Here is a 27,919-nt window from a genome sequence, read left to right on the forward strand (position 1 = left end):
AATCCTTCATGCATTGTCCAATTTGCTCGAAACTTCACATGTGTGATGAGGGTCTGGTTAGGGACTGATCACAGCTGCTTGCACCTTTAATTTATTTTACGATTCTTCGATCATTAGCACTTTTCTTGTTTTCAATTGCCTTATCTTTGCCTTATTGTATGATAGATATTTACTGAATTTTCAATTAAGCAAGTTTAACCATTTTTTCTCTCTACTTTTTATTTTTATATTTCTCATCTTCTTTTTATCTTTTGTTTCCTCACTTCAAATTGTTTAGTGTAATAAAGCACTCCCTCACTGTTTTTAATTCCTCAATGTTTTTAATTCTGCATGAGTAGCTATGTGTGTGTGTGTGTGTGTGTGTGTGTGTGTGTGTGTGTGTGTAGTGTACTGTTTTATGTAAAGCACCTTTGGCTGTGATGGAAAAATATTACGTTTTCATTTAACCTAACAAATTATATGTCCTCTTTTGCAGAGAAATTGTGTGAGAAGGCTCTTTAATTGGTAGAAGGGCCTTGTAGGTATAGTGTATATATGCAACCTGCTTTGATAGAACAAAGTTTCGAAAACATCTTCCTTCAACGTAAGAGATAACGTGGCTGTTGGCCAGGTGGCATGTCCTATGCATTGTGTTTGCATACTGAGAGATTTCTTTGTTCGGGGAGCTCCTCCCCCACACCCTTGTACGTGTGTTTAGTCCTAGATCACAAATCTCAGAGTTTCCTCCACTACATGAAAGTAGGCTATTTGTAAAGTACCATAGGGGAGACCAGGGCTTGTAACATATGTGAAGGAGTAGCACCCTGTGGCAGACACACACTGTTTTAGAAGGAAAAAAACACATTTTTATTGAAATTTAATGAAAATACATCTGATACAGGATATACGTAAATCCTCTACATTAGACTCAAAATAATGACAATATACAAAAGATAAACACAAGTATACCATTAGAAACTTCAATAACCCATACATAATATCACTTAAATACATATAATAGAATAATCCAAAAATGATCTCCCACATTACCTCAAAGAAAAACAATCTGTTCCCCATCACACACTAACAGATTTCTGCGCCAGCTCGCCATGCCGACTGTCCCCAACTAGTGCCGACTGGTGTAGACTAGACCTGACTGTGAATCGTGGGTAAAATTGGGCAAAATAAATTGCATAGTGTGTCCCCAGCTTAACCCAGACTGTAACAGACTCCTTGTGTTTTAGACTCAACCATGCATTTTCTGTTTGTGTTGCAGAGTTAATAGTTATGCCATTTAATAGCAGACACATGTAACTAGTTAGTATCACATTTTGAATGCTCTGGCTTAAGAGAGCTCCAAGATACAGACAGAAATGTCAAAAATATTACAACCACCCCTGGTCTCCCCTACCACCTGTGTGTGTTGTAAAATCCATTTGGAGAGGACACCAGCAGAAATACAAGAATTAAAGAACCATACCGTATGTACACAAAGTAAAAATAAACTATATGCAAATGTTCACAATTTCATTCAGATAGGCAGATATAACTATTTTTGTTCAGGAACTAAGTGATTAGTCAGTTTGTTTTACACTCCTTTAAACTATGGATTCAAATGCAAACAGGTCTGACAGGTATAATATTCTTGTTTGTATAGTGTATATTTTCAGTACTGACCTTGTCAAACTAGTGTTATTTGTACAGTATACACTTCACGGTGTGCTGCATATGAAAACATAAACTGAACTTATGGGAGTGGACAGTGGCGCCGCCAGGATTCAATTTCAATGTACGCACAGAAACGGCAAATAGGCTACAACAATTTTCTTTTTCGGGGGGGGGTTGCTGTGCTTATCATGCCACGTAGCAATGGGACATGTCGCTCACCTACTGCACAGCTGAAAATATTGTTGCGACCCCGCAGTAATGTTGTTGTTATGGTGTTTAAGTTGTGTGATTTCTGACTGACTGTGAATGTGTACGGGCAGGTAGCGTATGGTTGGATGAGAAACTGAGGGGCCGGGGTGTGTGTGTGTGTGTGTGTGTGTGTGTGTGTGTGAGGAAGAGCAGAGGAGGAAGTGAGAGCTGTCAGATAAGTCTGTGTTATGTTGTTGTAGTTACCTCGGGTCGGACGCTACAATATCAATAACAACATGTGCTTCATAGACGTCGGACGCGAAATAGCCGCGGAGCGGAGCCAGTTTCCGTTCGGTCCCGTTAACCGACTGTGCCAGATGCGCCAGAGCGCGCGCCTCTGTGCCAGGCTCGCGCTCTGCAGCGGTTTGTGTTTGTTCATCTTAACAGAGCGCGTGAGAGATTAACACACACATTCACACAGGCTGAACACACATACGGGCTACACATACCCACAGACACACAGCTGATGGGCCGAGGCCCCCCCAGTGGGGGCTCAACCTGGAATCGGCGCCTATGAGTCCATAATCGCGGTGCAGACGAGTGAGTTTGGAGCTAGAGAGGAGAGAGCTTCATTATCGCTGCTCTGCTGCGTGTTTGTGATCGTGGGTTTGGAGCTCTTTTTTTTTTTTTCAAATGCCTGGAAAAGGCTCAACTGTCTTTTTGACATTTCTATACTGGACCGGGCGTAATTAGCGGTAGTGTAAATAGGCGCCAGAAATCAAAAAGAGACAGATGACATGACGTAAACGACAATCTCTGGCTTTTACGTTAGGCTTCCAGTGATTGGTTTAACAATCAATGAACTCGCACGTTTAGCCTGTTACAAACAACAAGCGTCTTTATCACACCCCCTCAAAATAAACAAAATTGCTTCTTTTTTTTTCACCAATGAAAAAAATTGTACGCACAGTGCGTATACAGGATTCCGGCTGGCGGCGCCACTGGGAGTGGATAGTTGGATAAGGGACCAGAGGGAGAACTGCAGAGGAAGATCTATAACTGTGTCTTTATGTTAATCTTACAGTATGATTTAGAGACTCTTGTCATGTAATTGGATTGGATTTGACTGAAGTTATATTATCTATTGATTTACTACTTTATGTTTTTTTCTGGGTGAGGCCTGTTGATTTTTAAGTTGGACTTAAAGACAAATCGCCACTGCACTGAGCTTATCTAGTTTTCAATCACAAGAATAAAAAAGTGTACTAAATCTTCATTGTATCAGTATTACATTTGCTCTCATGTCCTTGTGTCTGAGTCTGTTCTTTGAAACAGTTTCATTATTTTAGTGTCATGTAGTTTTTTCCAAGTTTTCATCTCCAGGATGTAGTCATGGTTGATGAAGAAAATGACGTGGGTTTTGGCTCCCCTTTCTACGTAATAGTTGAAGTATTTCTTGTAGTCCTCAGTCATGAATCCATACGCATTTACCTGAGAAAAGGAAGAAATAGGGAGTATTCACACCAAGGATGAAGTTAGGATCAAGGATCAGTGGTTGATGCACAGTTCATAAAATGTGAAACTATTCCTTTAAGAGTTAACAAACTACATCTAAAGTTTGACTTGGGGTTTGTGAGGTTATTATAGATTTTCAGTAAATGTGTGACTCTCTCTCTAATGACATATTAGGTCATATTACAAAGGTGCAGCAACTAGTCAAATTTGATCAACTTACTGTGTCACAGGTGTGTAGAGCCAGGAAGAGAGTGAATGCCCCATTGGTCGGTCTGACAAGTGGCCAGAAGGAGGCATTCACATTACGAGACAGTAAAAACCTGTAGGTGATGGTTAAATATAAAATCAACTTAATGTATTAAAATGTGTCCAAAATGACCTTAATGTTTAGAATTTTGGTTTTAATACTGTTGATTGTGGCATTTTAATGAATACACTGGGAAGTAGGTAAGTTTTATCTGTTATTTTTCTATTGGTGAGGTAAAATATCACTTTACGCAGACGACTCTCAACTGTATAGTTTCACCAGTGGTTTCTAGAAATAGTCTAGAAATAATCAATCAAAAAACCCATCGTTTTAATTTGACACTCAACTGAATCTTTTACTATTGGTTTCATTTCCATACATATAGTTTTGCCGTTGTTGCTATTGTTTATCATTATACTTTTTTGGGTTTGAATTTTTGTCTCCTGTGAGATATTTTGGCTGTTATGCTACATGAAAAGTTTCATCATTATTATAATAAACCACATCAAGTAAAAAGTTTGAGTGTGACCTGTTTCGCACATATCTGAGGAAATCCTGGTGCAGGACGTAGAAACGACTCTCATTGTACTGCCCGCCATAGTACGTCCTCGGTCTGAGGGGAGAAAATACAAAATCTAAAGTGATTATTGAAGAATGATGTGAATGAAGGTTTGTTACTACTTTGTTACCGTTAAGTCGCGTCATATTTATAAGCACTGGAGGACAGTACATTGTTGCAGACGTCATAGGATATTTGCATGTGTATTAGTGTGTACTTGCCGCTTGTTCCGGTAGGAACCAGCCTCCACCCTTTCTCCTTTCAGAAGACCCTGGAGCCAGAGCCAATCCCTCATCCCCTCAGGAATGAGCACATGCTTTATACCCTGCCAAAAAGAGAAGGAGGACTGATGAGTTTGTATTTGGAGCACGTTTAAACAATCCCTGTATCATTAACGCCTTTGACGTGTGAGTTTCAGTACCTCATCGTTGGGAATAGAGGTGTATCCGTACTTCTTGAGCAAGTACAGTGATGTAGTGATGGAGTGGGCTGTGTGGACATACACCGATGTCTTGTTGCCTATGTCCTCCTCGTAACCTTTGATGACGGCACCATTCATCCTACGACACAAACACATCCACACGTCTTTCATAATTGCAATCAACAGGATTGACAGGGTTGACAATGGAAGAGTCTGAGATGACAATGGGTGAAAAAAAACTGGATTGCACTGTGTTCTGAAAGAAAAAAAAGGTTTTGTAATAAAATCTGCACAAACCAGTTATGTCTGTCCCAGTACACTTGAAGACTGAAGACAGCAGTGTGACTTAAATATTCTGGAGATACTCCTCTACATATAGATTGTTTTTTATTGCCATTGTAAAGAAATACAATGAAACTTTGTTTGAGCATTTCAAAATATGGAAAAAGGAATGTCCATACACAAACACAAAGGTGTAACTATGTTGACTGAATACCAACCTTTGTCTTCTGCAGTTGTAATTGTGACAGTTATGACTGATGCTCTGTTTACAAGTGAACTCCACCGTTGGGTCTAAACAATGGCCACGTGAAGTCCTATTGACTGGTAGTGTCTAGTGTTCCCGTTTGAGTTCACAGAAGAAGAAATCCTTATACAATTACCATGCTAGCTAAACATTGTCCTGGTAAATACAGTTCTTCAATTCTAACAACTGTCCCTTGGTGGTTGTTTGCCACTGTGTTCTCCGTGGTCTCCATCTTTCTTACCGGAAAACATAATCATGGGAATCGATCTCTTTTCCCATCTTAGAGCCATTGAGGATCCCCCCAGTTGCCACCACAGCACAGCGCACACAGCCATCACCACCTGGCTTTGGGGAGAGTAGAGGCTCCTTTGGCTTTGGGATCAGCTTCACTGAAGACATCACATCTGCAAAACAAAAAACACATAGCATGACTTAAGATGCTAAAATGCTTAGCCTACTTTTAACTTCTCAACAGGCCGGTACCGAGAATTAAGTCGGGCCACGCCGGTCTGGGCTTCAGCCCCCGTGTGTCAGTAATTTAATCTGTCAGGGTCCGCGGTCCCGTGAAAAACAGTGAACACCGGACATATTCATGATTTTATTGAAACCCCCCCCCCCCCAAAAAAAAAAAAATACCTGGACAACCAAGACAGGACATGAAAAGTGGACATGTACGGGCAAAAGAGGACGTTTTCGTCATAAGTCATAAGTCATCATTTTTACGAGAATATGTAACTGTTTAGATCCCTGTGTGGTTAGTTTGTCGACGGCTGTTTAGAAGTTTGCTCCGACGTTTCTGATAAGTGAAGCTCTACCTGTGGGAGCAGCGACCGCCGGAGCAGCAGCTCGTCACAGAGGCAGCAGCCCGTCCGCAGAGCTGGCCAACCTCCGTCATCAACGATCGCTAATTGACATACCTGCAGGTTTTTTAGAGGTTTACTGCCGGCTGGTTAAATTCTTTTTAGGAGATAAATGTTGGTCTCATTGATTAAATCTAACAATTGTGGCAGTTGCATTAGTTTATTTGAATGAAAAGTGAACATAAATAAATAAATGTTTTACAATGAACCAATCAGTCTGCATTAAATTGTATTTTATCAAGTTTTACAACATGGATACTTCAGGACTTTGAAAAGAATATGCAAGAAAATGCATCTATTCCGCAGAAAGAACCAGGCGGACTTGGAGGAAGTCGCTGCTTTCTTCTCATAAAATTGCCACTTTATTCTCGTAAATTTAAAAACTTTTGTTGTTGTTCTTATAGTTTGTTTTTTTGGGAGAGTCTAAACCTGTCAGACCATTTTGTATACTGGCAGACTTGTAAATGGGATTATCATCCATTTATATGTATAGTAAGTGCAATGTGAATATCCAAATGATCTGGGACTCATAAAAATATGTTGTAATGTTATAAAGACCCCAACACATACAACTCTGGTCTGCACTGATGTCATCATTAAATGGATTTAAATGGAAGTAATTTGATTAAATATGATTTAATTGAAAACTGCAGTGTACATTCATAAATGCTATGTAACATTACGTTTTTCCATCTGTTTTGTTTTTTTTCTTCCTTAATACCTTAAGACCGGCTGCACCAGTCACTTGAGAGTGATATACAGTAGGGTTCATTGTTTCATCTTAATCCTTTGCAACATGTCACATTTTTGTGTCTCGGCTCAGTAAATGTGCTTCACACATGAAAAACACCCACCTTCGTACTTGAACTCCATAAAACCAAAGGGATTGTTAAAATGTGAAAGTCGGTTCCACTCGCTCATGTTGATGTTGTCTTTGTGTAGAAACAAGCGAATGTTGGGGAGGAAAGCCTTCTTGAAGCTCTCATCCTGAGAGTTTCGCAGAGACTCAGCACAAGTCTGAAAACATGAGATAAAATACCAGATAATGAAAAATTTAAAAAAGAAAAAAGAACACAGGATATGTAATTTAATCCACATCACTCCCTGAGCAAACAGGAGATCCCAGTAACCGCACAAGTGGCTAAAGCTTGTAGTCTATTGTTAACCACTCAAATAATTGATTGTAATGAAAAGCAGTGATACTGGGCAAGCATTAAAACCAAAAGTTAACATTAAAATCAAATGCAGGCCACACCAAAAGTACACATCAGAACAAAGATATTGTCAGCCATGTTAACCCAGTCTATTTAAAAAAAACTATTTGAAGATGCTTACTGTCTGTCTAGGTGGGGCGTCCTGGTTATAGACTTCCTCAAAGTCCCAACGAGGATACTTTGTGAAGTTTTTTCTGTAGAGTATGGGCATGGGGGTCTCAGCCTCAGTTGCAGGTGGTGTGGTGGTTTTAACCCGAGTTATGTTTAGCTTCGTAAGTGATTTTGTTGTCATAGAACCTGCAGCTTTGGCTCGGGCTGTGCTAAACACAGCGGACAGCAGAGTCAAGTTTCCCCTTGTATCCCAAAATGTAACGTCACTGTTGATGTGTTTTCCTGAATAATCAGTGCTGTTAAAAGTGCAAATGTGACAGAAGAGCAACATTCATGAATTAGCAAGTCACTTTAGGAGACTTCAATTTGAAAAAACAAAACAAAAAAAACAAAAAACAAACGCTAGACCTAAATGTGCTGCTATACTTAACTTTAGGGTTAAGGTTAAAAATTAATGTAATCACCATACATTTAATACAGAGGGAACTGGAAAAACATATTTAAGTATTGTCTTGTTTATTCTTCATGTTTCTCAGTGAACAAAATACAAATACAACTTACCTGCTATTTGATAAAAATTCCCATGATAAAATTAAAAGTATACTGGTGACACACATCACAATCACCAACGAAAAAGGCCTGTAGTTTCTGACTGCCATCCCTCCGGTTGGGACTCTTTGCTGCTCAGTTAGAAAAAAGATGAGTGTTTTCTTTCCCCCAGATGAGGTAGATGTGCCCAGGTAGGAGAGCCACCTGCAGTATCTTACACCATGACAACACAGTTGACTGACTATGAGGTGACTGACAGAGTACACACACAATAGAAACCTAACAGCAACACACAAACACATTCTTGATCATACATGTGGAAGTTTATTGCACAACTGAGTGGAAATAATGTAATAACTTTGCAGGGGTTCAAACCTGTTTCACATTTAGTAAAGGTAAAGTTGAGTTAAAAAAAGTTTTATGATAAATTAACATTTTATAATAATAAAGATACAGCAATAGTCCTTTATCTCTTTTGGTCCTAATTTGTATATTGGTAGCTATAAAAAGTCCTGCACTGGTTGGATGTTTCCTTTGGTCTTCAGGTGGACTGCAGTTTGAATAACAGGGGCTGCAAGCAAAAAAAAGAGAAAAAAATACTACAACAACAAAAAACAAAATAGGAACACAAATAAAAGTTGCTGTTCGGTGGATTGTACAGCTATGATGTGAAATCCCGGAGAGGTCTTTCAGTTACGCTCACAGATAATAGAGCAGCACAGTCTGATGGTGGATGGCAACGCAAAAGAGCAGAGTCAGAGAGCAGTCTCAGATGGAGTAGAGTTTGAGCTGGTCCTCCATGTCTCCCGCCGTCACCTCCCCAAACGTCTCCTTGTTGTCTTGAAGCAGCTGGAAGATGGCGGCCAGCTGCATCCCAAGTTGAAAAATAAATAAATAAAATATAAAAGTCCTGCAATTGTCTTTTAGCACCGATTACTAAAAAAATTAAAATAAATTAATAATTTAAACTAAAAAACTAAAACTAAAAGGAAATTCAGGAAATGCAGAACAATTCCTTGATAATTTAAGAACAACCTCCTTATCAAACCTCCTAAAAGAAGTTGTTATTTAGGCGAGAATGATCTCATGCTAATAATAATAATATAATAATAATTTTATTGCACACAAGTGCACCATTATAATAAAGCGAGTACAAGTGATCAATAGTGTTCCGTTTCCTTAGTGGATTATAGTTTTTTACACAAATCATTATCTTCATCATCATTGTTGTAATGTCACAAACAATAAAGACAAGGGAGACGCGAGGACACGACACAGGGAGAACTGGACAAGACAAGACTTATAAGAGTCGATCATTCACATATGCAGAGAAAAAAAGACAGGCAAAAATAGATTATGCTGATACAGATAATGCTGCATGACTAGCAACGACTGTTGTAAACTTGACATGTGTCATCTAAAAGCATAACAATGAGGGTTTTATCTTCTTGATCTTTTGGGCTCCAATTTCATAGACCAGGTGCAAGCAAGGCACAGTGCACAACTGGTTGTGTCCAGGTGCATTTTGCAAGTTTACCAAGTGCCCTGTTCCTCTTTGGGGATTTATTGTGACCTTGTATTGAGTTCACTGTTTCTCCTCCTGGATTACTTGGGCCAATTGGTGCAGAGCTCACAGTTCCTCTCTGTGGATTCTCGCAGGCAGGACACGCTTCTCATAGTCATAGCTTTTATGAATCAGCAGGTGGTGCTGTTTGTCAGAATATATTTTTGGTAAACCTACATGACCCAAATTTCTAAACAACCCTCAGTTCATGATGTTGAGCTTTGTTTGGGTTGAAGCAAATACAGTCATCCAGGTACAGCTATCATCAAATATTGAAGAAAATGTGTCTCTGTTGTATAAATAAAAAACTTTCATACACACACTCACATTCATCTGCACTTTTTTCTATCATATATAGGCTACACATTCACATGCCAATGGTTCAATTGGGGCAAATTTGGGTTCAATAACTTGCCCAATTAAGGATTGAAGTGTCCTTAATTGGACTGGAGAAGCCAAGGATCACACCACCAACCTTTAGATGAGTGGACACCCACCTCCTGAGCCATGAATCATATTCTGATCTGGTCATAACCCATGGCAACTTACCAAACTAGCTTTGTGAGACAGTGTGGCTTTGTTGGCTTCTCTTTTGACCGACAGCTCCACTTCCCCTTGTTTGCATGGCACCTAATTAGAACATAATTGCAGCCTGTGAAGAAGAAATAGCCTAATTTTAACACCCCATAGTTAAACATACAGCCTCAAACAACTGTCCCTTGGTGGTGGTTTGCCGCCATGTTCTCGGTTTTCTCCATCTTTCTTACTGAAAAACATGTGAATCTGTCTCTTTTCCCATGATAGAGCCATTGAGGATCCCCCCATTGCCCACCACACCACAACGCAGCGCACTCACTGGCTGGCTTTGGAGAGAGTAGAGGCTCCTTTGGCTTTGGGATCAACTTCACTGAAGATAGACCATCAAGGAGTTAAAGGGATACTTAAACATTTTGTCAAATTGGCCCATTGCCATAATCCCTATAGTTTTAGGAGTAGGTGGTGCAAGCTATTTTTAGAGTGGTGGAGCAGAGCTGCGAGCTGCTCAGAGCTAAACTACGGAGGCTCATGAGATTTCTTGGTTTCTCTCATCAAACTCATCAAATACACAATCTAACAACTCCAAAATGCTGTTGTGACCTGCACATTCACCACGCTATGAGATAATAATGAAACGTTACGAGACAGAGTTGTTTTAGAGGTAAATTCATGCAAAACAGCTGGTGCACGTTCCTGCTTCAAAAACAACTCGGTCTCGTAACGTTAGGTTATTTATTATCTCATAGCGTGGTTAGCTTATGTGTGGTATTGGTATTCACCACAGCCAGGAGAATGGCTATACAGCTTAGTGTGCACTTGCAGAAAATAGACAGAGCCACACCAACACTGATGAAGATCTAAAGACTGAAACATTGCCATGATTAAAAATGCCCATGCAAGTTTAACAGTGTACAGGATTTTCTCTGTACATTTAAGATTTGCATCCCCTGGCATTCCACGAGCGACATGCAGATCTTGGCAAGCAGCCTCTGCTGGGGTGACGCACATTGGTGAGTTTATGCATATGAACATGAATACATGTAGCAGTGTATTTGGCTAAAACAGCCAGGGGATGCAAATCTCGGCAGGTCCAAAAAGTGCTGTGCTGAATACTGCATCCCCCCTGCAATGAATGATCCGTAGTTCCGCATTACCGTCTGTGATGCGCACTGTTGTGGCTCCGCCAGACAGCAGGAACACAAGAACTCATGAATTCCGTCATAATCGCACAATATAGCGGGCTGTAGTCTCCATAAAGAGAACCACAAAACCGAAAATAATTAATTTAATCCAGAGGAGTAGTAGGGAAACTGCTCAGTGTACAGTATTTTATTTTGACAATTAACCGGGTGTTTTGTTTTGTATTTTGTACACTTTTTCCTGTCCCACACGATCTGCTCTGTGCTGAATTAATGCGCTGTGCTCCAGCCGTGTCGCAGCGCAGCCGCAGCCGGTGGAACCACACACATTGACTAGAGTTGAAATGTATCGGCTCCACCGCCATGCCGCAATGGATCACTGAATGCACCGGCGAGTGGGCAGAGCTTCATTTTTGCTCTGCTGGTTTCAACATGGCAACCGGGTCACATATGATCTCATTTTACAGCTAAACAATACACTAAAGTATGTTTCTGAAAATATTTGAAGCAGAAAATGGGCAGTGCAGTAACAGAATTTTGCTTCTTTGATCAACACTCATTTGATAGTTTGAACAGTTTTGGGAGCCGGCTGCAATGTTTTGGACAAACCTTATTTGGATAAAGAACAAGTCGAGTCTACTTTATGCAAATGCAACATACAGCGACTGGTCCATCAACCTGACCCCAGCCCTTCTGCTGCAGCAGAGCAGCCAAACATCCCAAAACAATCATCAGTGTTTGAGCTTGTTTACATCTGAATGCATCCGATCACAAGTGGTTGGCCCTAATGGCAACCAAAACGTTTTGTTAAACCACTTGCCGAGGTGGCCTGAGATGCATTTATCTACATTCTGTTCACAAACAGTGAACCTCCATTTTCTAGTTGTTAGGTGTAATATGTAAAACATAATCTGACTGCATTCAAAAACCTGATTCTTATCTGCGGCTTTACATAGCCTACTGTTTACTGTCTGCATGTGTAACCAGTGTATATCTTCTGTGTTGTATTTTTTCCTTCGAGAAGGAGGGAGGAGACCATAACACTGCTCTTTCAAGCGTCTTTATTATCTGACGACCAAGGTGAAACAAAAACAATAAATGATGCGCTTTGACCTCCATCAAGCGAGCCCCTAAAATGTGGACATAACACGGATACATATGTATTAACCCATTAAATGAGGCCCAATAAAACACAAAAGAGATTGGAACAGGGAATACTGCTCACCTCTCCCACAGAGCACAAAGGCAAGAGGGAGAGTTTTGGCGGGACAAGGGTCTTTATAGAAACATGGGGTTCCCTGAAAAAGGAAAGCAGGGAACACAGGCTAATTAAGGTTTCGCCTGAGGAGGAGTAGCTTACAATCATGAGGTATATGAACAAAAACAAAAACATTTTGTGTAATTATATAATCGTATGCATAACCCCTGTTACACATGTAAGATTCTCACTCAAATGACCAGTGTTTCCCTTGTGTTTTTTGTGATCTCAAAACCAATTCAATTCAATCATTTATTCACACATATAGAAAAGGTATAAAAAATCATAAAATCATTAACCAGCCAACCATAAAAATAACAAACATTGGTGTGTGTGTGTGTGTGTGTGTGTGTGTGTGTGTGTGTGTGTGTGTTTTCTCTCTTTTCTTTACGTCTTCTTCTGTACATGTCCTGTTTTATTTGTTGTGTTATTTGCTCCTACTGTATTTTTTGTTTGTTCCTGTTTTACTGCTTCAAGTGTAAAGCACTTTGAAATGCACAAAAAGGGGCTACTCACATCATTATTTGTAACAATAATGATAATAAGTAACAAACTGTAATTAGGCACAGAATTGACTAAAAAATGAACCAGGAAAGTGGAGAGGAAGAAGTAACACACACACAACACATGGTTGGAAAAAAACAAACCCCAAAAATAAACATGTTATCACTGATTTCATTGTGTGATAAACTGAGTGTTGTAGCTAGTTGTTTTTTTTAAATTTTAATTATGTAATACTACAATTTGGATTACTTTACTACTACAATTTACTTTACTTTTTACTTTACTTATGTTTTTTCTTGGTGGTTGAGTGACCTGTTGATTTTTAAGTTGGACTTAAAGACAAATAGCTACTGCGCCAAGTACACATGTAACTAGTTAGTATCACATTTTGAACGCTCTGGCTTAAGAGAGCTCCAAGATACAGACAGAAATGTCAAAAATATTACAACCAGCCCTGGTCTCCCCTACCACCTGTGTGTGTTGTAAAATCCAGGTGAAGAGGACACAGCAGAAATACAAGAATTAAAGAACCGTACCGTATGTACACAAAGCAAAAATAAACTGTATGCAAATGTTCACAATTTCATTCAGATAGGCAGATATAACTATTTTTGTTCAGGAACTAAGTGATTAGTCAGTTTGTTTTAAACTATTTTTTTTTAAACTATGGATTCAAATGCAAACAGGTCTGACAGGTATAACATTCTTGTTTGTGGTCAAACTAGTGTTATTTGTACAGTAGCTATACACTTCACAATGTGCTGCATGAAAACATAAACTGAAATGATGGGGGTGGATAGTTGGATAAGGGACCAGAGGGAGAACTGCAGAGGAAGATCGAAAACTGTGTTTCTGTGTTCTTTATGTTAATCTCACTCTGTCACAGTATTACTTAGATGCCCTCGTCACAATTTGATTGGATTTGACTGAAGTTATATTATCTATTGATTTACTACTTTATGTTTTTTTCTGGGTGAGGCCTGTTGATTTTTAAGTTGGACATAAAGACAAATAGCCACTACACTGAGCTTATCTAGTTTCACTTATCACAAGAATAAAAAAGTGTACTAAATCTTCATTGTATCAGTATTACATTTGCTCTCATGTCGTTGTGTCTGAGTCTGTTCTTTGAAACAGTTTCATTATTTTAGTGTCATGTAGTTTTTTCCAAGTTTTCATCTCCAGGATGTAGTCATGGTTGATGAAGAAAATGACGCGGGTTTTGGTGCCCCTATCTACATAATAGTTGAAGTATTTCTTGTAGTCCTCAGTCATGAATCCATACGCATTTACCTGAGAAAAGAAAGAATTAAAGACACACCAAAGAAGTTATATCAAGGTACAGTGGTTTACGCACAAATCATAAAATGTCAAACTATTCCTTTAAGGGTCAAACGTTTGACTTGGGGTTGTATGAGGTTATAATAGATTTTCAGTAAATGTGTGACTCTCTCTCTAATGACATATTAGGTCATATTACAAAGGTGCAGCAACTAGTTTGAATAATATTAACTTACTGTGTCACAGGTGTGTAGAGCCAGGAAGAGAGTGAATGCCCCATTGGTCGGTCTGACAATTGCCCAAAAGGTGCGATTCACATTACGAGACAGTAAGAACCTGTAGGTGACAGTTAAATATAAAATCAACTTAATGTATTAAAATGTGTTTTATAAGGAAAAAACACAATTCAGCCTCCAAAATGACCTTAAAGCCCCTGGAAACCCAAATCCACAAAAGCCTTCTAACTATGTAATTTAGGGTCTTATGTACATAATATTAAACATGTAAAAATAATTTGAAATCAGTTCCCATCCAAATTCAAAATATTTGCCTTTTAAGTTTTTGTACATTTTTGAAATTGGGGTTGAATTGGGCGGGGTTTTCTCTGGGATTTTGTGGCGGCATTACAAATACGTTCTGCTCCCGCTCGACACTCCTCTCAACTCTTCACAACTGTGGGGGGGGGGGGGGGGGGGTGTACAATTAGCGATTAGCGTTTCACCAGTTGTTTCTAGAAAACCCATCTTTTTAATTTAGGACTCTCTGTAAGCTCTCTTCTTTATTTGGACACTCAACTGAATCCTCTACTATTTGTTTCATTGCCATACATGTAGTTTTTCCATTGTTGCTATTGTTTTATTTATTATTCTTTTTTTGGTTTGAATTTACACTACATGAAAAGTTTTATCATAATAAACCACATCAAGTAAAAAGTTTGAGTGTGACCTGTTTCGCACATATCTGAGGAAATCCTGGTGCAGGACATAGAAACGACTCTCATTGTACTGCCCGCCATAGTACGTCCTCGGTCTGAGGGGAGAAAATACAAAATCTAAAGTGATTATTGAAGAATGATGTGATGGTAATAAGTTTAGTTACTACTTTGTTACCGTTTAGTCATGTCATATTTATAAGCACTGGACAGTACATCATTGCAGACGTCATAGGATATTTGGATGTGTATTAATGTGTACTTGCCGGCTGTTCTTGTAGGGACCAGCTTCAATCCTTTCTCCTTTCAGAAGACCCTGGAGCCAGTTGTAATCCCTCATCCCCTCGGGAATCATCACATGCTTTATACCCTGTCAAAAGGAGAAGGAGGACTGATGAGTGTGTTTGGAGCATGTTTAAACAATCCCCGTATTAACACCTTTGACGTGTGAGTTTCAGTACCTCATCGTTGGGAATAGAGGTGTATCCGTACTTCTTGAGCAAGTACAGTGATGTAGTGATGGAGTGGGCTGTGTGGACATACACCGATGTTTTGTTCCCTACGTCCTCCTCGTAACCTTTGATGACGGCGCCATTCATCCTACGACACAAACACATCCACACGTCTCTCATGACCCGCTTTTCCACTGAAAAGTACCCAGAACTAAATGGTTCCTGTGGCCCACTGTGTTTCCTCCGAGGCCCAAAATCCTGGGGAGATTATGCAAATCACTAGGCCTAAATGTAGCCTACTAGTCTTAAAATTACACATACAAGGTCATTTTTTTTCTCCCACAATGTTGTGAATATGGCAATATTATATAATTTTTTTATTTATATCTGGTGGAAAAAAATCTAAGAAATCCACGCTAAAAAAACTAAATAGTGGGCTTGCAGCTGGAATTGAATATACCACCGGGTAAAAGAAATGAGTGCTCATCCAATCGGAAATGTTCAGATACCACGCCCACATACAGGGGCGCAGATAGGTTTTTGAAACTGGGGGGGACAAATTTAGGGTCAGGTTGATTTGGTTTTGTGTATGTCATTATGTCAACCTCCTCTCCCTTTCCTCCATCTGCCTCTGGCCTTGCCGTCCCGTCTCCTGTCCATCCTTCTTCTGACCCTCCTTCTCTCTCTCTTTCTTCTGTCCCTCCCTCTTCTCCCTCTCTCCCTTCTGCCTCTTCAAGCTGTAGATCTAATGCACAACTAGGCCTACTGCTGCTACCCTCCAGTGGATCGCTTTCAGTTTCACCTCCCTCACTGCCATCTTCAGGAACTACCTGCAGGCCAGGACCATGACAACATTTTAACATAGCATAAACAAACATTATAACTGCTTTAAGGCATTAGCGCCATTGGCAGTAATTTAACATGGGCATACCTACAGGCTACCACAGAGGCTACCAGTCCCAGGAGCCATATCTCTACTAGAGATTATAAGATTCCATATGGATATGCCAATATAATGTGTTGCTATGGTGGCCAAACTTCCTGTCTGCATAAATGAGCCTGTCAACCAACATCACAGTACAAGCATTTTATTTTAATAAGCTTAAAATAATAAAATATATGTTATTTTGTGTAGTGCATTTTTGTCTATAATGGTTAGTAATGCCTACAAAGTTCAATTCTGGACTCTAAAAAATAATTAACTGTGTCTGTAAGGCGAGATAATAACAAGCTAACAGGCTCAGTCATTCAAATTCAATGGAGGTGATGTATGACAACAACACAATAATTGTGTTAAATACTGATTCACCTTAAATGGAACACATTGCGCCGAGTGTTAGTAACTAAAATAACAGTTCACGGTTTAAAATGATGACGTTAGCAATCGCTGTTGAAACTGTAACCTAACAACTTAGAGTCTAGACCATTAGGCTTGGCAATATCACGGATTCAAGCAGGCCTACACATTTCCAGAAGACCCCTGAAAGCTGCAATGGACGATTTAATTGATAATAAATAAATGCATAAAGGTTTCCCCCTCCCCTCCCTCTTGTGAAATTGGTCTCTCTTCCTCTATTCTCACTCTGTGTCTCTACTACGATTTTACTTCCACGGCGAGATTTCTTTGAACAGACAGACTACCAACAAAAATTGCAAGGTGATATGATAACGTTTATGATAACACACAGTTTACTTACAGTTGATGCTTTTTGAAAAAACGATGCAATCGTTTTCTGCTTTTTGGGTTTGGCTGGCCTCATCTTGCATGCCGTTTTGTTGTTGGTAGTTCTAGGTTATGGGGTCCTAAACTAGGAGCTGTCCCACTGATGCCTGTCATATGCGTTCTGGGTAACTATGGTAACCAGGCTTGAGACGACGCAGCCTACCCAGCTCAACAACCGAATACAGGAGTGTAATACCGTTTCTCGCCACATAGCCCATACGCGTCCAGAGAGGCGCTATTTCGCATTTTTTTGCATTTCGAGATTTTTCTCTCCATAAAAGTGAGGGGGACGGATCCAAGTGAATCAGAATCTGGGGGTGTCGAGTCCCACCTGTCCCACCCTCTATCTGCGCCCTTGCGAATAGTTCCTGAACCTTTCGAAAGTACCTGCCCCCGACCAGGGCCCTGTTCCAGAAAGCGGGATTAGTGTTGTCAGGTACCGGCAATGAGGAGGGAGCACACAGCTCACTCTGAGCTTTAAAACCTCTCCTCTGTCTCTGATGTCACAGAATCTACATTCATCTTTCAGACTACACTTAACACACAGCACAGTAACATAGCAGCATTATACAGTAAATGGCACAAAAAGGGCTGTATTTAAAATTAACTTTCATGTTTCAATGCACAGTGTTAATTTTTTTTAAAGACATTTAGGTGCACTGAAACAAAACCTGCTGGCATTCAACATCACATTGAACAAACTCATGGAAGTTAATACCCAGTTAACGCACAATTATTATAATATGGGACTTTCCCTCTAACAACATGACACTCACAGTCACTCATAAGTGAAAACACTGGGCCACATCAAGTCTGGCTCTGCTGTACTGGTGCCATGTCTGCATCAGAGCGATGAAATGAAACGGAGAAGATGAAGATCACATGAGATGAGGTGACACGGACAACTGACCGCATAACCTGCCAACACACGTGTTGTTCTCCTATTGGCAGATGGTTTAAGGTTTTCCCAGGGAGCTCCACCACACCCATAGTGACTGTGATAAAGGCAGAACAAATTAAACAAAGACCATCCTTAAAAACTTGTTTAACCTGCAGAGGTGAACAAATGGAAGGAGATACTTTTTTATGTATGTATTTTACTGCATCTGTAAAGCGTCTTTGGGTCACTGTAAAAGCGCTATACAAAATAAATGAATTATTATTATTATATTGTAATGTGATAACAGACCAGAACAGAGGTCTTCTAGACAAGTGGAGGCTGCAAAATCTGTTTGTTTTTGTTTGTTTTTTTTACGACAAATAGCTAACATGTTTATGTTTCAATCACAAATCTAGTAATTTTGCCTTTTTTGTGCGAGTTTTTTTTTTTAAGTCTCTGGCCCCCAGCCTTTTGTGGTTGATTTTTAAAGAGTTGTAAGTAAGTAAAGTGTTAAACTTTAAACAAAATTTCCAGAAGTAAGCGGAATGTTTGTGTTAATATAAGTCTTAAATAGTTCTATCTTCCGACAGCAATCACTTATATAGAGTGTTTGGTCTGAAACACGGGTCTGTCATTCGCTCTGCTGTAAGCCGAGGAGAAAACTTTCCTTGTATCCTACAACCTTTATCCAATGAGGAGAGAGAACGGCATAAAGGGGTGGTCCTCTCTGTGGGTGCAGCCAAGGGATGCGCATTAATGTGGTTTATTTACTGCAATTAAATGTTGTGTTTTCTTGTATGTTCATGAATATGTGAGGTCCCATTTCAAATAAACCTTTAAATAAAAAAATAAAACGTAGGCAAGAGGGCGGGGACTGCTAACTCCATCAGCTGACAAGAAGTTAGCCAAAACGACCGGATCGCTTACTTCTGCTTTAATTGGCTTTTTTGTAGCTAGATTGCCACTACACCTCAAATACAACAAAAATCATGCTAAACTAATAAAATTTCAACCACCCACAGTTGTGTTTATTTCCAATTACTTTCTACAACATAAGCTTGGTGAGCACTATCTTGGCCACAGCCCATTGATAATGGAGAGCAAGACAGCTTCTTTTGTCTCACACTCAGAGGAAGGCCATTGAATTCAGTCTCCCAGCATCCTTCACCTTGCAACTCCAACTCTCAATTGGTCACTGCACAGCCAGAGGTGTATAAAGTACTTGAAAAAAATAACTAAGTAAAAGTAGAAATACCATAACAAAAAACGACTTTGGTAAAAGTCAAAGTCACGCATAAGAAAATTACTTGAGTAAAAGTCTTAAAGTAGCTCACATTAAATGTACTTAAGTATCAAAAGTATCTTGTGAAAAAATATACTCAAGTATCAAAAGTACAAGTACAAGTACAAAGTATTTAGCATAAAAAGAAGCAAAACAACCACTTGTTTTGCTCGTGTGTTGTTTTATTTCACTTTCAGGTGAATAGATGTGGAATGATAAAACCAAAAAACACCTGAGCAAACATGTAGAGTGAGTGAATCAAGTGCCTGGTGACTGCCTGAGAATATAAAGCAAGCGTCTGTCTGTATGTACCGTATATGATCATTAGTAGCCCGGGCGTTTGATATGCTCAATTAACTGGAGCCCAGGCGTTTGTAAGAACCAGGCGGGTATTTGCAACAGGCACGCATGTATGGCAGTGGTGCACGGTAAAAACGAAACTTATCAATCAGCGCATGAGAGTGATCAATCCTGTTACGCATAGAGGATCTTTGGAGCCGTCTGCGGCCACAGCTCTCCTCCTCCGCAGCAGCAGCGGGTCGTGGTGACAGAGACTGTGTGAATGCTTCACTATCGCAGATTCAAATACTAGCCTAGTAATCGCCCGGGCATTTAATTGAACAGGCTTTTACTGAATGAGGTCAGACCCCCGACAGCTTTTAGAGCGCAGGCGCATATTTGCACGCAGGCGATTATTTGGTCATATAGGCTACAGGTAATAATATTTCTATTTTAATTTGTAACGAGTAACGAGGTGGCAAACGGGCAAACGTAAATGTAACGGAGTAAAAGTATATTTTTTAACTTTTAAATAAGTAAAAGTAAAAGTCCTGATTAAAAAAAGAACTCCAGTAAAGTACAAATCCTCAAAAAATCTACTTAAAGCAGAAGTAAGTGATATATTTGTGTTAATATAAGTCTTAAATAGTTATATCTTCCGACAGCAATCACTTACATAGAGTGTTTGGTCTGAAACACGGGTCTGTCAGTCCCTCTGCTCTGCTCTGAGCCGAGGAGAAAACATTTATCGTATCCTACAGTTTTTATCCAATGAGGAGAGAGAACGGCATGCAGGGCTGTGTGTGCAGCCAAGGAACGCCGTGAATGTGGCGACGTAGGGACGAGGACTGTTATGGTGCGTTCAAGGAAACTCGTATTTTTCCGACCGTGAAGTTGTATCAGTTTGATCTGGTACGAGTTCACGGGTCGGAAGTTACGAGTGGCCGTTATAGTGACTTTCACCGGTAAAACAGGTCGGAAAAACACAAGTGGGTTGCCTGGAACGCTACAAAGTCGTAAGTTGTGACTTGAAGCTGTAATTTACGATTTCAAAAGCCTGCCTGGAACGCAGCATTAGCGAAAACAACCGGACCACTTACTTCTGCTTTAAGTAGTGTAACGAAGTACATCTACTTCGTTACTTTACACCTCTGTGCACAGCCCAGGACCTTTGATGTCACCAGGCCATAAAAGGAGAAGTGCCCTTCTAAGTGCCTAGCTCCAACATGACTGAACCTTGGCAGTGACGAAGACCAGGTTTCAGGACAACACCATATGATGTGATGATATGACACCTAGTTGAGTTTACAGAGCAAGCAACCTGACTAACTCTGCAAGGAGAACAAAGGAACTCCACGCCCCTTTTCCATTAAGCTGGTTCCAGTGCTGGTTCAGAGCCAGTGCTTAACTTGGCACCGCTTCTTTGCTTTTCCACCGCTTATCCAGTTTTTGGCTGTTCCAAGGAAGCACAAACTCCTTGCTGGTCAAGAGCCAAGAACTGGTTCCTCCAGGGTCTGGGGGCAGGGTTACCTGAGCAACAGGACCAGGGTGAAGATAGATGTACAGATGTGGCATCATCTTACTATGTTATGGATCAGAAGATCTTTTCTTCTTGGGTTAGGGCATAAGGACCTGTACTAAAGGTCAATTATCACCTCTTGCAGGTTAATTAATGCTAGGAGGGCAGGAGATGGAGTTCAATGATCTCAATACAAAATTGTATTGTTACGGTGCTAGGCTCGCCTCGGCTCTACCTAATCAAAAAAAACCCTCCCAAAGGTTAGCCCAGCACCTAACATAAACCTTACCAGTCTCTGCGTGATGCATCGACTTGTACGTGAAGTTAATTCCCTGGGTGAGTGTAGTCGTTTCCTATCTGGAGGTTTTTTTTTGATTAGGTAGAGCTGAGGCGAGCCTAGCACCGTAACAAGTGGGGGCTCGTCTGGGATCTGAACAACCATGAGGTGAAGTAAAAGTTTGTAGCTGTTGTGTGATGTAGTAGTCTTCTTTTCAAGATGGTTTGTGATTTTATTGCCTGTCTGTGTTAACTTGAGAGTTCCCTGTAAGGTAGTCGTCGGGCAGAGAGAGACTCTTGCCACTTTGTTATTTTGCCTTTCTTATTTTTGGTGGTGAAACCTGGGTGTGGGTACGTTTTCTGTGTGGCAGTGGACCTTGCCTTGGTCCATTGTTCACTCGCAGAGTTCAACGTTTAAAGAAGCCTCCCGGGAAGCCACTGAAGACCAGTGTTGGTAATAACGGCGTTAGAGTATAACGGCGTTACTAACGGCGTTATATTTTTCAGTAACGAGTAATCTAATTAATTACTTTTCCCATCGTTACAACGCCGTTGCCGTTACTGAGAATGTGAAGTGGCGCATTACTACAGTTCGGTTGAATGAAACGCAAGGTGGTTTCGGCCACACGTCAGCTGCCTCAGGTCAGGACAGGGCATGACGGCGAGCTAAAGGTAACGCAGCTAACGCAGCATCCGAGACCGATCAGCTGTGCGCCAGTGCAGCCCCTGGGACACAGCTCGAGGGTCACAGCGAGACACACAAGCACCCACTCCACCCGAGCAGCAGCAGCGGTATGAATCCGATAGACAGACGGACTCCAATTATGACGCCTGAAACGCTAAACACAGAGCACTCGCTCTGGGTAAACACAGCTGATCGATCGGAAAAAAAAAAAGACCGCTGGAGTGAATTTACCTACTTTCCGTCACTGAAAACAGGTTCTTGAATGTAACTCGGTCAAGATGCAGCATGATGATGATGGTAAAATTTACAGATAAAAATACGAGTTTTTTCATCAGCATCAGTCTACAGAAATGACGGTTAGAGGGGAAAAGGCTTTATGCACAGCTCCACAGCTCCACTGCTCCTGATTCCAGGTGTCTGACCATTACTGAGGTCAGAGTCACAGACACACCTGGATTAGGCTAATCAGTTTGTCCAATAATGCAAGACAGGAAATAAAGGAGCTGGTTTAAGTTCAGGAAGTAAGTGGAGCTGTGCATAAAGCCTATTCCATCAACCTTTATTTAGTGGGAGCATTGGAAAAAAAACACCAAAAAAAACGTTTTAAAGAAACGAAAAAGTTACTTTCTCAGTAACGCATTACTTTTTGGTTTAAGTAACTCAGTTACTAACTGAGTTACTTTTTAAATGAAGTAACTAGTAACTGTAACTAGTTACTATTTTTCATTAACTTGCACAACACTGCTGAAGACTAGATAGTTAACCATATCACAGGGTGCCTCTCCACAACGTCACTCTTCAGCAGAGCGTAATCACAATCTCTTGTGGGTTGACTCTACCTCTAGTTTCATCTGGATTCTGTGTAAAATAGTAACAGTAACTTTTGGTATGTGACTTTTGGTGTGGTACCTGCACAGTATGTTCGTTGGGTCGTTGGGTTGCAGCTTAGGTGTAAGTTGGCAACATTTTGTGCTGTTGCAGTCCACTTTCGGTTGAGTCACTTGTGTGTTACTGGTTGCTTAGTTGTGGCTTCGTAGGGGCTTGTGTACGTCTCTCCATAGATCAGTGGATCTTTGTGTGATGGAGTTGACTTAGTGAATTATAAGGTCTGTGTCTGTTGGTTAATGGCAGACTGCTTGGTGGCCATTTTGTGTCGTCGCAGTGGCAGTTCACTTTGTTTGTTCGGGTCTTTGTGTGTTTGCTGGATGCAACTACTTTGTGTGACCCATTAGTTTGTAGCCGCACTCGATTTTGGTTTGGTCACCACAGTGTTGTAAGTTAACCTTGTTTCGTAGTTTCCCTCATGGTGGTAGCCATTTTGGTATCCGGTGGGAGTGGCACCCACTTGGATGGCTACTGTTTGGCTGCTCACTCTCTTAAATCGAGTGGCAGTGTGTTGGTTGACCTTCTTTTTGTATTTTGATCTTGTTGGATCCACTTTGACCCTTTTCGTTTGTCCTGACAGCAGTCCCAGGGTTTACTTTTGATAAATGTATTGTTGGTGTTTTAAGTTGAGGCCAGGTTTGGTAGTCCCTTTTTGTTTAAGATATTGCAATGAATAAATGGTATAGTATTTTGATTAAGTGTTTATTCATTGTCTTAAGGTGGGGGAGGGTGTTACGGCCGATAGGGCCAATGAAAGTTCTGGGGCGTAACAGTATTGTTTAAATAAGCACAAGGTTTGGCAACCATGAATAAACAGAAAAGGAGAAGGGAGCCCAACTGGAGAACAGGCTGAGGCTTACCGGTTGGGGGAGGGGTCGACGGTAAAGTGACGTCCAAAAGAAAGAGGAGAGCACCCCGCTCACACAGCAAAAACGTGATGTGCACACAAAGAAAATCTTGAAAGGGGATCACACACACACACAAGGGATCACCACCACCCAGGGCAGAGGTCGGCAACCTGCGGCTAGTTTTTTTCGTTGTAATAGTTATTTCTTTGGACATGGAGGTGCTCTTGTGACATTAAAGGGACAACGAGGAGTTTCTCCATCGGCAGAACGAAAAATTCCACGACAATAAAATAGTCTCATATAATGTGGATGAATCTACGTTACCCACACTTGTTAATGGGTCCATTTTCGATAAATATATCGTTTTGTCTTTATCGTTATTTTGTTATTATTAGTGGTGGTGGAAATGCTGGGCGAGCCGACCAGCGTTTCCTTACTTTCGGTTTTGCTGACGCTGCCCGGTGGGTCATAAGAATAACGCCGCCGAATCGCCGTTTATGGTCGGAACGACGACGGTATGTGATCGTCTTCGAACCTCTGACTTTACTTCTTGATGATTGAAAACATTCCTGGCAAGACATCCGTCTTGCGCCGGTCCAAGAATTTCACCGTGCGCGTGGAGGCTCATGGTTAATGTAGTGTGAAAACACTTCGCTTTCAAAAATTCCTCGTTGTCCCTTTAAAATAAAACTTGTTTTAATATTTTGTCAATCAAAATATGCATCACATCAGGATTTTTCCACCATGAACTACATCAAAAGTAAACATCGCTCGCTCGCACCTCACACTAGAAGTCACATTAACCAGGTGAGAGAAATAATTTAATTACCTATTATTTTGAAAATATAGTGTATTTATTGAATATATAGATTTATTTCTGTCTTAGCTTTTCCATAATAATAATAATAGGTAATATAGTTCTCTCACTCACTCACTCACTCACTCACTCACTCACTCACTCACTCACTCACTGTGTGGGGGGGTCGGTGGGTACTCCCCCAAGAAAAAATGTGTGATTTTAACATGTAAATTAAGCATTCTGGTGTATTCTGAGAAAAAAATAAAGGCAAAATACAACATTTGCTTTAGATAGAAAAGCACATTTAGTACTGACTGAGGTTCCTTGTAATGGCAAGAATGGCTGGAGTGTATGAAACTGGTCTAGTGGGAAGCTGTGGCTGGTGAGCAAAAACAAAGCATTTTTTAAAGATCTTTTGGCCTGGACCAGGGCCAGTTTCCTCTGCTTCACCATGGCCCTTCAGGCCACACCTTCCTGTTCCACCACTTCTGCCCTCTCATCTGTATCTTGATAGCTGTACTGTCAGATATTAATATATGAAAGGAGGCCCCACATGCTTGAGCTTATATTGACTTAGTAGTGTCTAGTGTTTCTGTTTGAGTTAGCCATGTACACCATGTTCTCCGTGGTCTCCATCTTTCTTACCGAAAAACATAATCATGGGAATCAATCTCTTTTCCCATCTTAGAGCCATTGAGGATCCCCCCAGTTGCCACCACAGCACAGCGCACACAGCCATCACCACCTGGCTTTGGGGAGAGTAGAGGCTCCTTTGGCTTTGGGATCAGCTTCACTGAAGACATTACTTCTGCAAAACAAGAAACACAGCATGACAGATGCTAAAATGCTTAGCTTGTGTCAGCTAATGTGTTGTATGATGAATGATGTATTTTGTACACATTTGTACATTCATAAATGGTATGCAACATTACTTGCAACAATCCTTGCAGACACAACATGTTCCAAAGATCTGGAAGGATGCTGTAGTGGCCCCAGTACCCAAATCTAGTGGCCCTAAAATTTTTTAATGATTTTAGACCGGTTGCTTTGACCTCAGGTGGGAAATCTTAAAAATCACTGAAAATGCACTTGACCCCATGCAGTTCGCCTACAGGCCACGCAGGGGAGTAGAGGATGCCACAGCCACCTTGCTTCATCTGCTCTAAGCATCTGGAGGGAAGTGGATCTCATGCTTGAATCCTTTTTATTGACTTTTCATCTGCTTTTAAAGGGACAACGAGGAGTTTTGGAGAAGCGAAGCGTTTTCACACTACATTTATGAGCCTCCGCACACACCGTAGAATTCTTCGACCGGCGCAAGACAAACTCATGTTTTCATTCATCAAGAATTAAAGTCAGAGGTTCAAAGAGGTTCAGTTACCGTCGTAGTCCCGACCATAAACGGCAATACGGCAGCGTTATTCTCATGAGCGTCCGCGAAACTGAAAGTAAGGAAACGCTGGTCGGCTAGCCCAGCATTTCCACCATTAATTAAAATAACAAAATAACAATAGAGACAAAACGATATATTTATCTAATTTGTTTCTTGTTTTATGTGTATGTGTTCTTTTCAATGTCCTGTTTCTGATTCTGATCGTTTTCTGTTGCTTGTCTGACTCTTGACTGTAAAACTAGTTTACCCCCTGGGGTATCAATAAAGTAACCTGAACCTGAACCTGAACATTATGTTTTTCCGGCTTTTGTGTTTTTTTCTTCCTTAAGACCGGCTGCACCAGTCACCTGATAGTGATAAAGGGATACTCGGACATGGGTTCATTGCTTCCTCTTAATCAATATCACATTTTTGTATCTCAGCTCAGTTCTTGTGTGTAACACTCACCGTCGTACTTGAACTGCATAAAACCAAAGGGATTGTTAAAATGTGAAAGTCGGTTCCACTCGCTCATGTTGATGTTGTCTTTGTGTAGAAACAAGCGAATGTTGGGGAGGAAAGCCTTCTTGAAGCTCTCATCCTGAGAGTTTCGCAGAGACTCAGCACAAGTCTGAAAACATGAGATAAAATACCAGATTTTTAAAAAGAAAAAAGAACGCAGGATATGGAATTTAATCCACGTCACTCCCTGAGCAAACAGGAGATTCCAGTAATTGCCCAGGTGAATACAGCTTGTGTTGTTAACCACTCAAATGTAAGTAATTAATTGTGATTAAAAGTGATACTGGGCAAGCATTAAAAACAAAAGTTCATAGCAGGTCATACAGATCAGAGCAAAGATATCGTCAGTCATGTTAACCCAGTCTATTTCAAAAAACTATTTGAAGATGCTTACTGTCTGTCTAGGTGGGGCATCCTGGTTATAGACTTCCTCAAAGTCCCAACGAGGATACTTTGTGAAGTTTTTTCTGTAGAGTATGGGCATGGGGGTCTCAGCCTCAGTTGCAGGTGGTGTGGTGGTTTTAACCCGAGTTATGTTTAGCTTCGTCACCCAATCTGTAACGTCACTCTCAGTGTGTTTTCCTGAATATGCAGTGCTGTTAAAAGTGCAAATGTGACAGAAGAGCAACAGAATTAGCAAGTCACTTTAGGAGGCTTCAATTTGAAAAAAAAAAAAAGGTAGCCCTAAATGTGCTGCTATACTTAACTTTAGGGTTAATAATAATAATAAACTTTATTTGTTTAGCACCTCTCAAAATACAGTTACCAAGTGCTTTACAGATCAAGTAAAAATAACACAGTCATCAAAAACATTCAGAAAAACATAAAACCAAAAACCTGAGTGAGACAAAACAGTCACGATAAAAGCATAAAAGCATAATCAGCATCTATGATGATGATGATAATAAAACAAATATAATAAATGAAATAAAATAAAAAATAAAAACAATATTAGTGGCAAACAACAGAGCAACACTAAAATAGCCTTCTTGTAAAAGTGGGTTTTAAGACGTGACTTAAAAGTGGGCAGAGTTAGCTGACCTTAGTTCCACAGCAGTGGGGCTCTAATAGTAAATGCCCGATCACCATGGTTAAGGTTAAAGATTTATGTAATTAATACAGAGGGAACTGTAAAATATATTGAAGTATTTTCTTGTTATTCTTCCTGTTTCTCAGTGAACAAAATACAAATACAACTTACCTGCTTTTTGATAAATATTCCCATGATAAAATTAAAAGTATACTGGTGACACACATCACAATCACCAACGAAAAAGTCCTGTAATTTCCGCCTGCCATCCCTCTAGTTTGGACTCTTTGCTGCTCAGTTAGAAAAAAAATGTGT

The 27,919-nt window shown here is 40.4% G+C and overlaps 2 protein-coding genes across 2 annotated transcripts; both read right to left on the minus strand.

Annotated features, from left to right (window-relative positions):
• Window positions 1–3,019: 3,019 nt before the first annotated feature.
• Window positions 3,020–8,028, minus strand: LOC146967432 (alpha-N-acetylgalactosaminide alpha-2,6-sialyltransferase 1-like). The gene is made up of 9 exons (XM_085761523.1): window positions 7,851–8,028; window positions 7,300–7,585; window positions 6,819–6,981; window positions 5,346–5,508; window positions 4,579–4,717; window positions 4,379–4,482; window positions 4,128–4,211; window positions 3,572–3,671; window positions 3,020–3,327 (listed from the first exon to the last, which is right to left on the minus strand). The coding sequence occupies exons 1-9, from the start codon at window positions 7,946–7,948 to the stop codon at window positions 3,136–3,138; spliced, it is 1,329 nt and encodes a 442-aa protein (XP_085617649.1). The 5' UTR covers window positions 7,949–8,028; the 3' UTR covers window positions 3,020–3,135.
• Window positions 8,029–13,914: 5,886 nt separating this feature from the next.
• LOC146967433 (alpha-N-acetylgalactosaminide alpha-2,6-sialyltransferase 1-like) lies at window positions 13,915–27,911 on the minus strand. Its single transcript, XM_085761525.1, has 9 exons — window positions 27,776–27,911; window positions 26,969–27,170; window positions 26,521–26,683; window positions 25,326–25,488; window positions 15,514–15,652; window positions 15,319–15,422; window positions 15,067–15,150; window positions 14,358–14,457; window positions 13,915–14,133 (listed from the first exon to the last, which is right to left on the minus strand). Exons 1-9 carry the CDS (start codon window positions 27,871–27,873, stop codon window positions 13,942–13,944), a joined length of 1,245 nt encoding a protein of 414 aa, XP_085617651.1. The 5' UTR covers window positions 27,874–27,911; the 3' UTR covers window positions 13,915–13,941.
• Window positions 27,912–27,919: the final 8 nt, after the last annotated feature.

The sequence above is a fragment of the Trachurus japonicus genome, chromosome 19 (assembly GCF_045865225.1).
Source record: "Trachurus japonicus isolate A0001 chromosome 19, Traja_1.0".
Lineage (NCBI taxonomy): Eukaryota > Metazoa > Chordata > Actinopteri > Carangiformes > Carangidae > Trachurus > Trachurus japonicus.

Bases quoted from the DNA above. Each gene is read 5' to 3' on its own strand.
- LOC146967432 (XM_085761523.1), bottom strand. From the start codon at position 7,948: ATGGCAGTCAGAAACTACAGGCCTTTTTCGTTGGTGATTGTGATGTGT. The intron at 3,672-4,127 runs GTCACACTCAAA...CATCACCTACAG, and splicing joins CTCAGATATGTGCGAAACAG to GTTTTTACTGTCTCGTAATG. The intron at 3,328-3,571 runs GTAAGTTGATCA...TCCTTTTCTCAG, and splicing joins CTCTACACACCTGTGACACA to GTAAATGCGTATGGATTCAT.
- LOC146967433 (XM_085761525.1), bottom strand. From the start codon at position 27,873: ATGGCAGGCGGAAATTACAGGACTTTTTCGTTGGTGATTGTGATGTGT. The intron at 26,684-26,968 runs GTAAGCATCTTC...TCATGTTTTCAG, and splicing joins ATGCCCCACCTAGACAGACA to ACTTGTGCTGAGTCTCTGCG. The intron at 14,458-15,066 runs GTCACACTCAAA...TGTCACCTACAG, and splicing joins CTCAGATATGTGCGAAACAG to GTTCTTACTGTCTCGTAATG.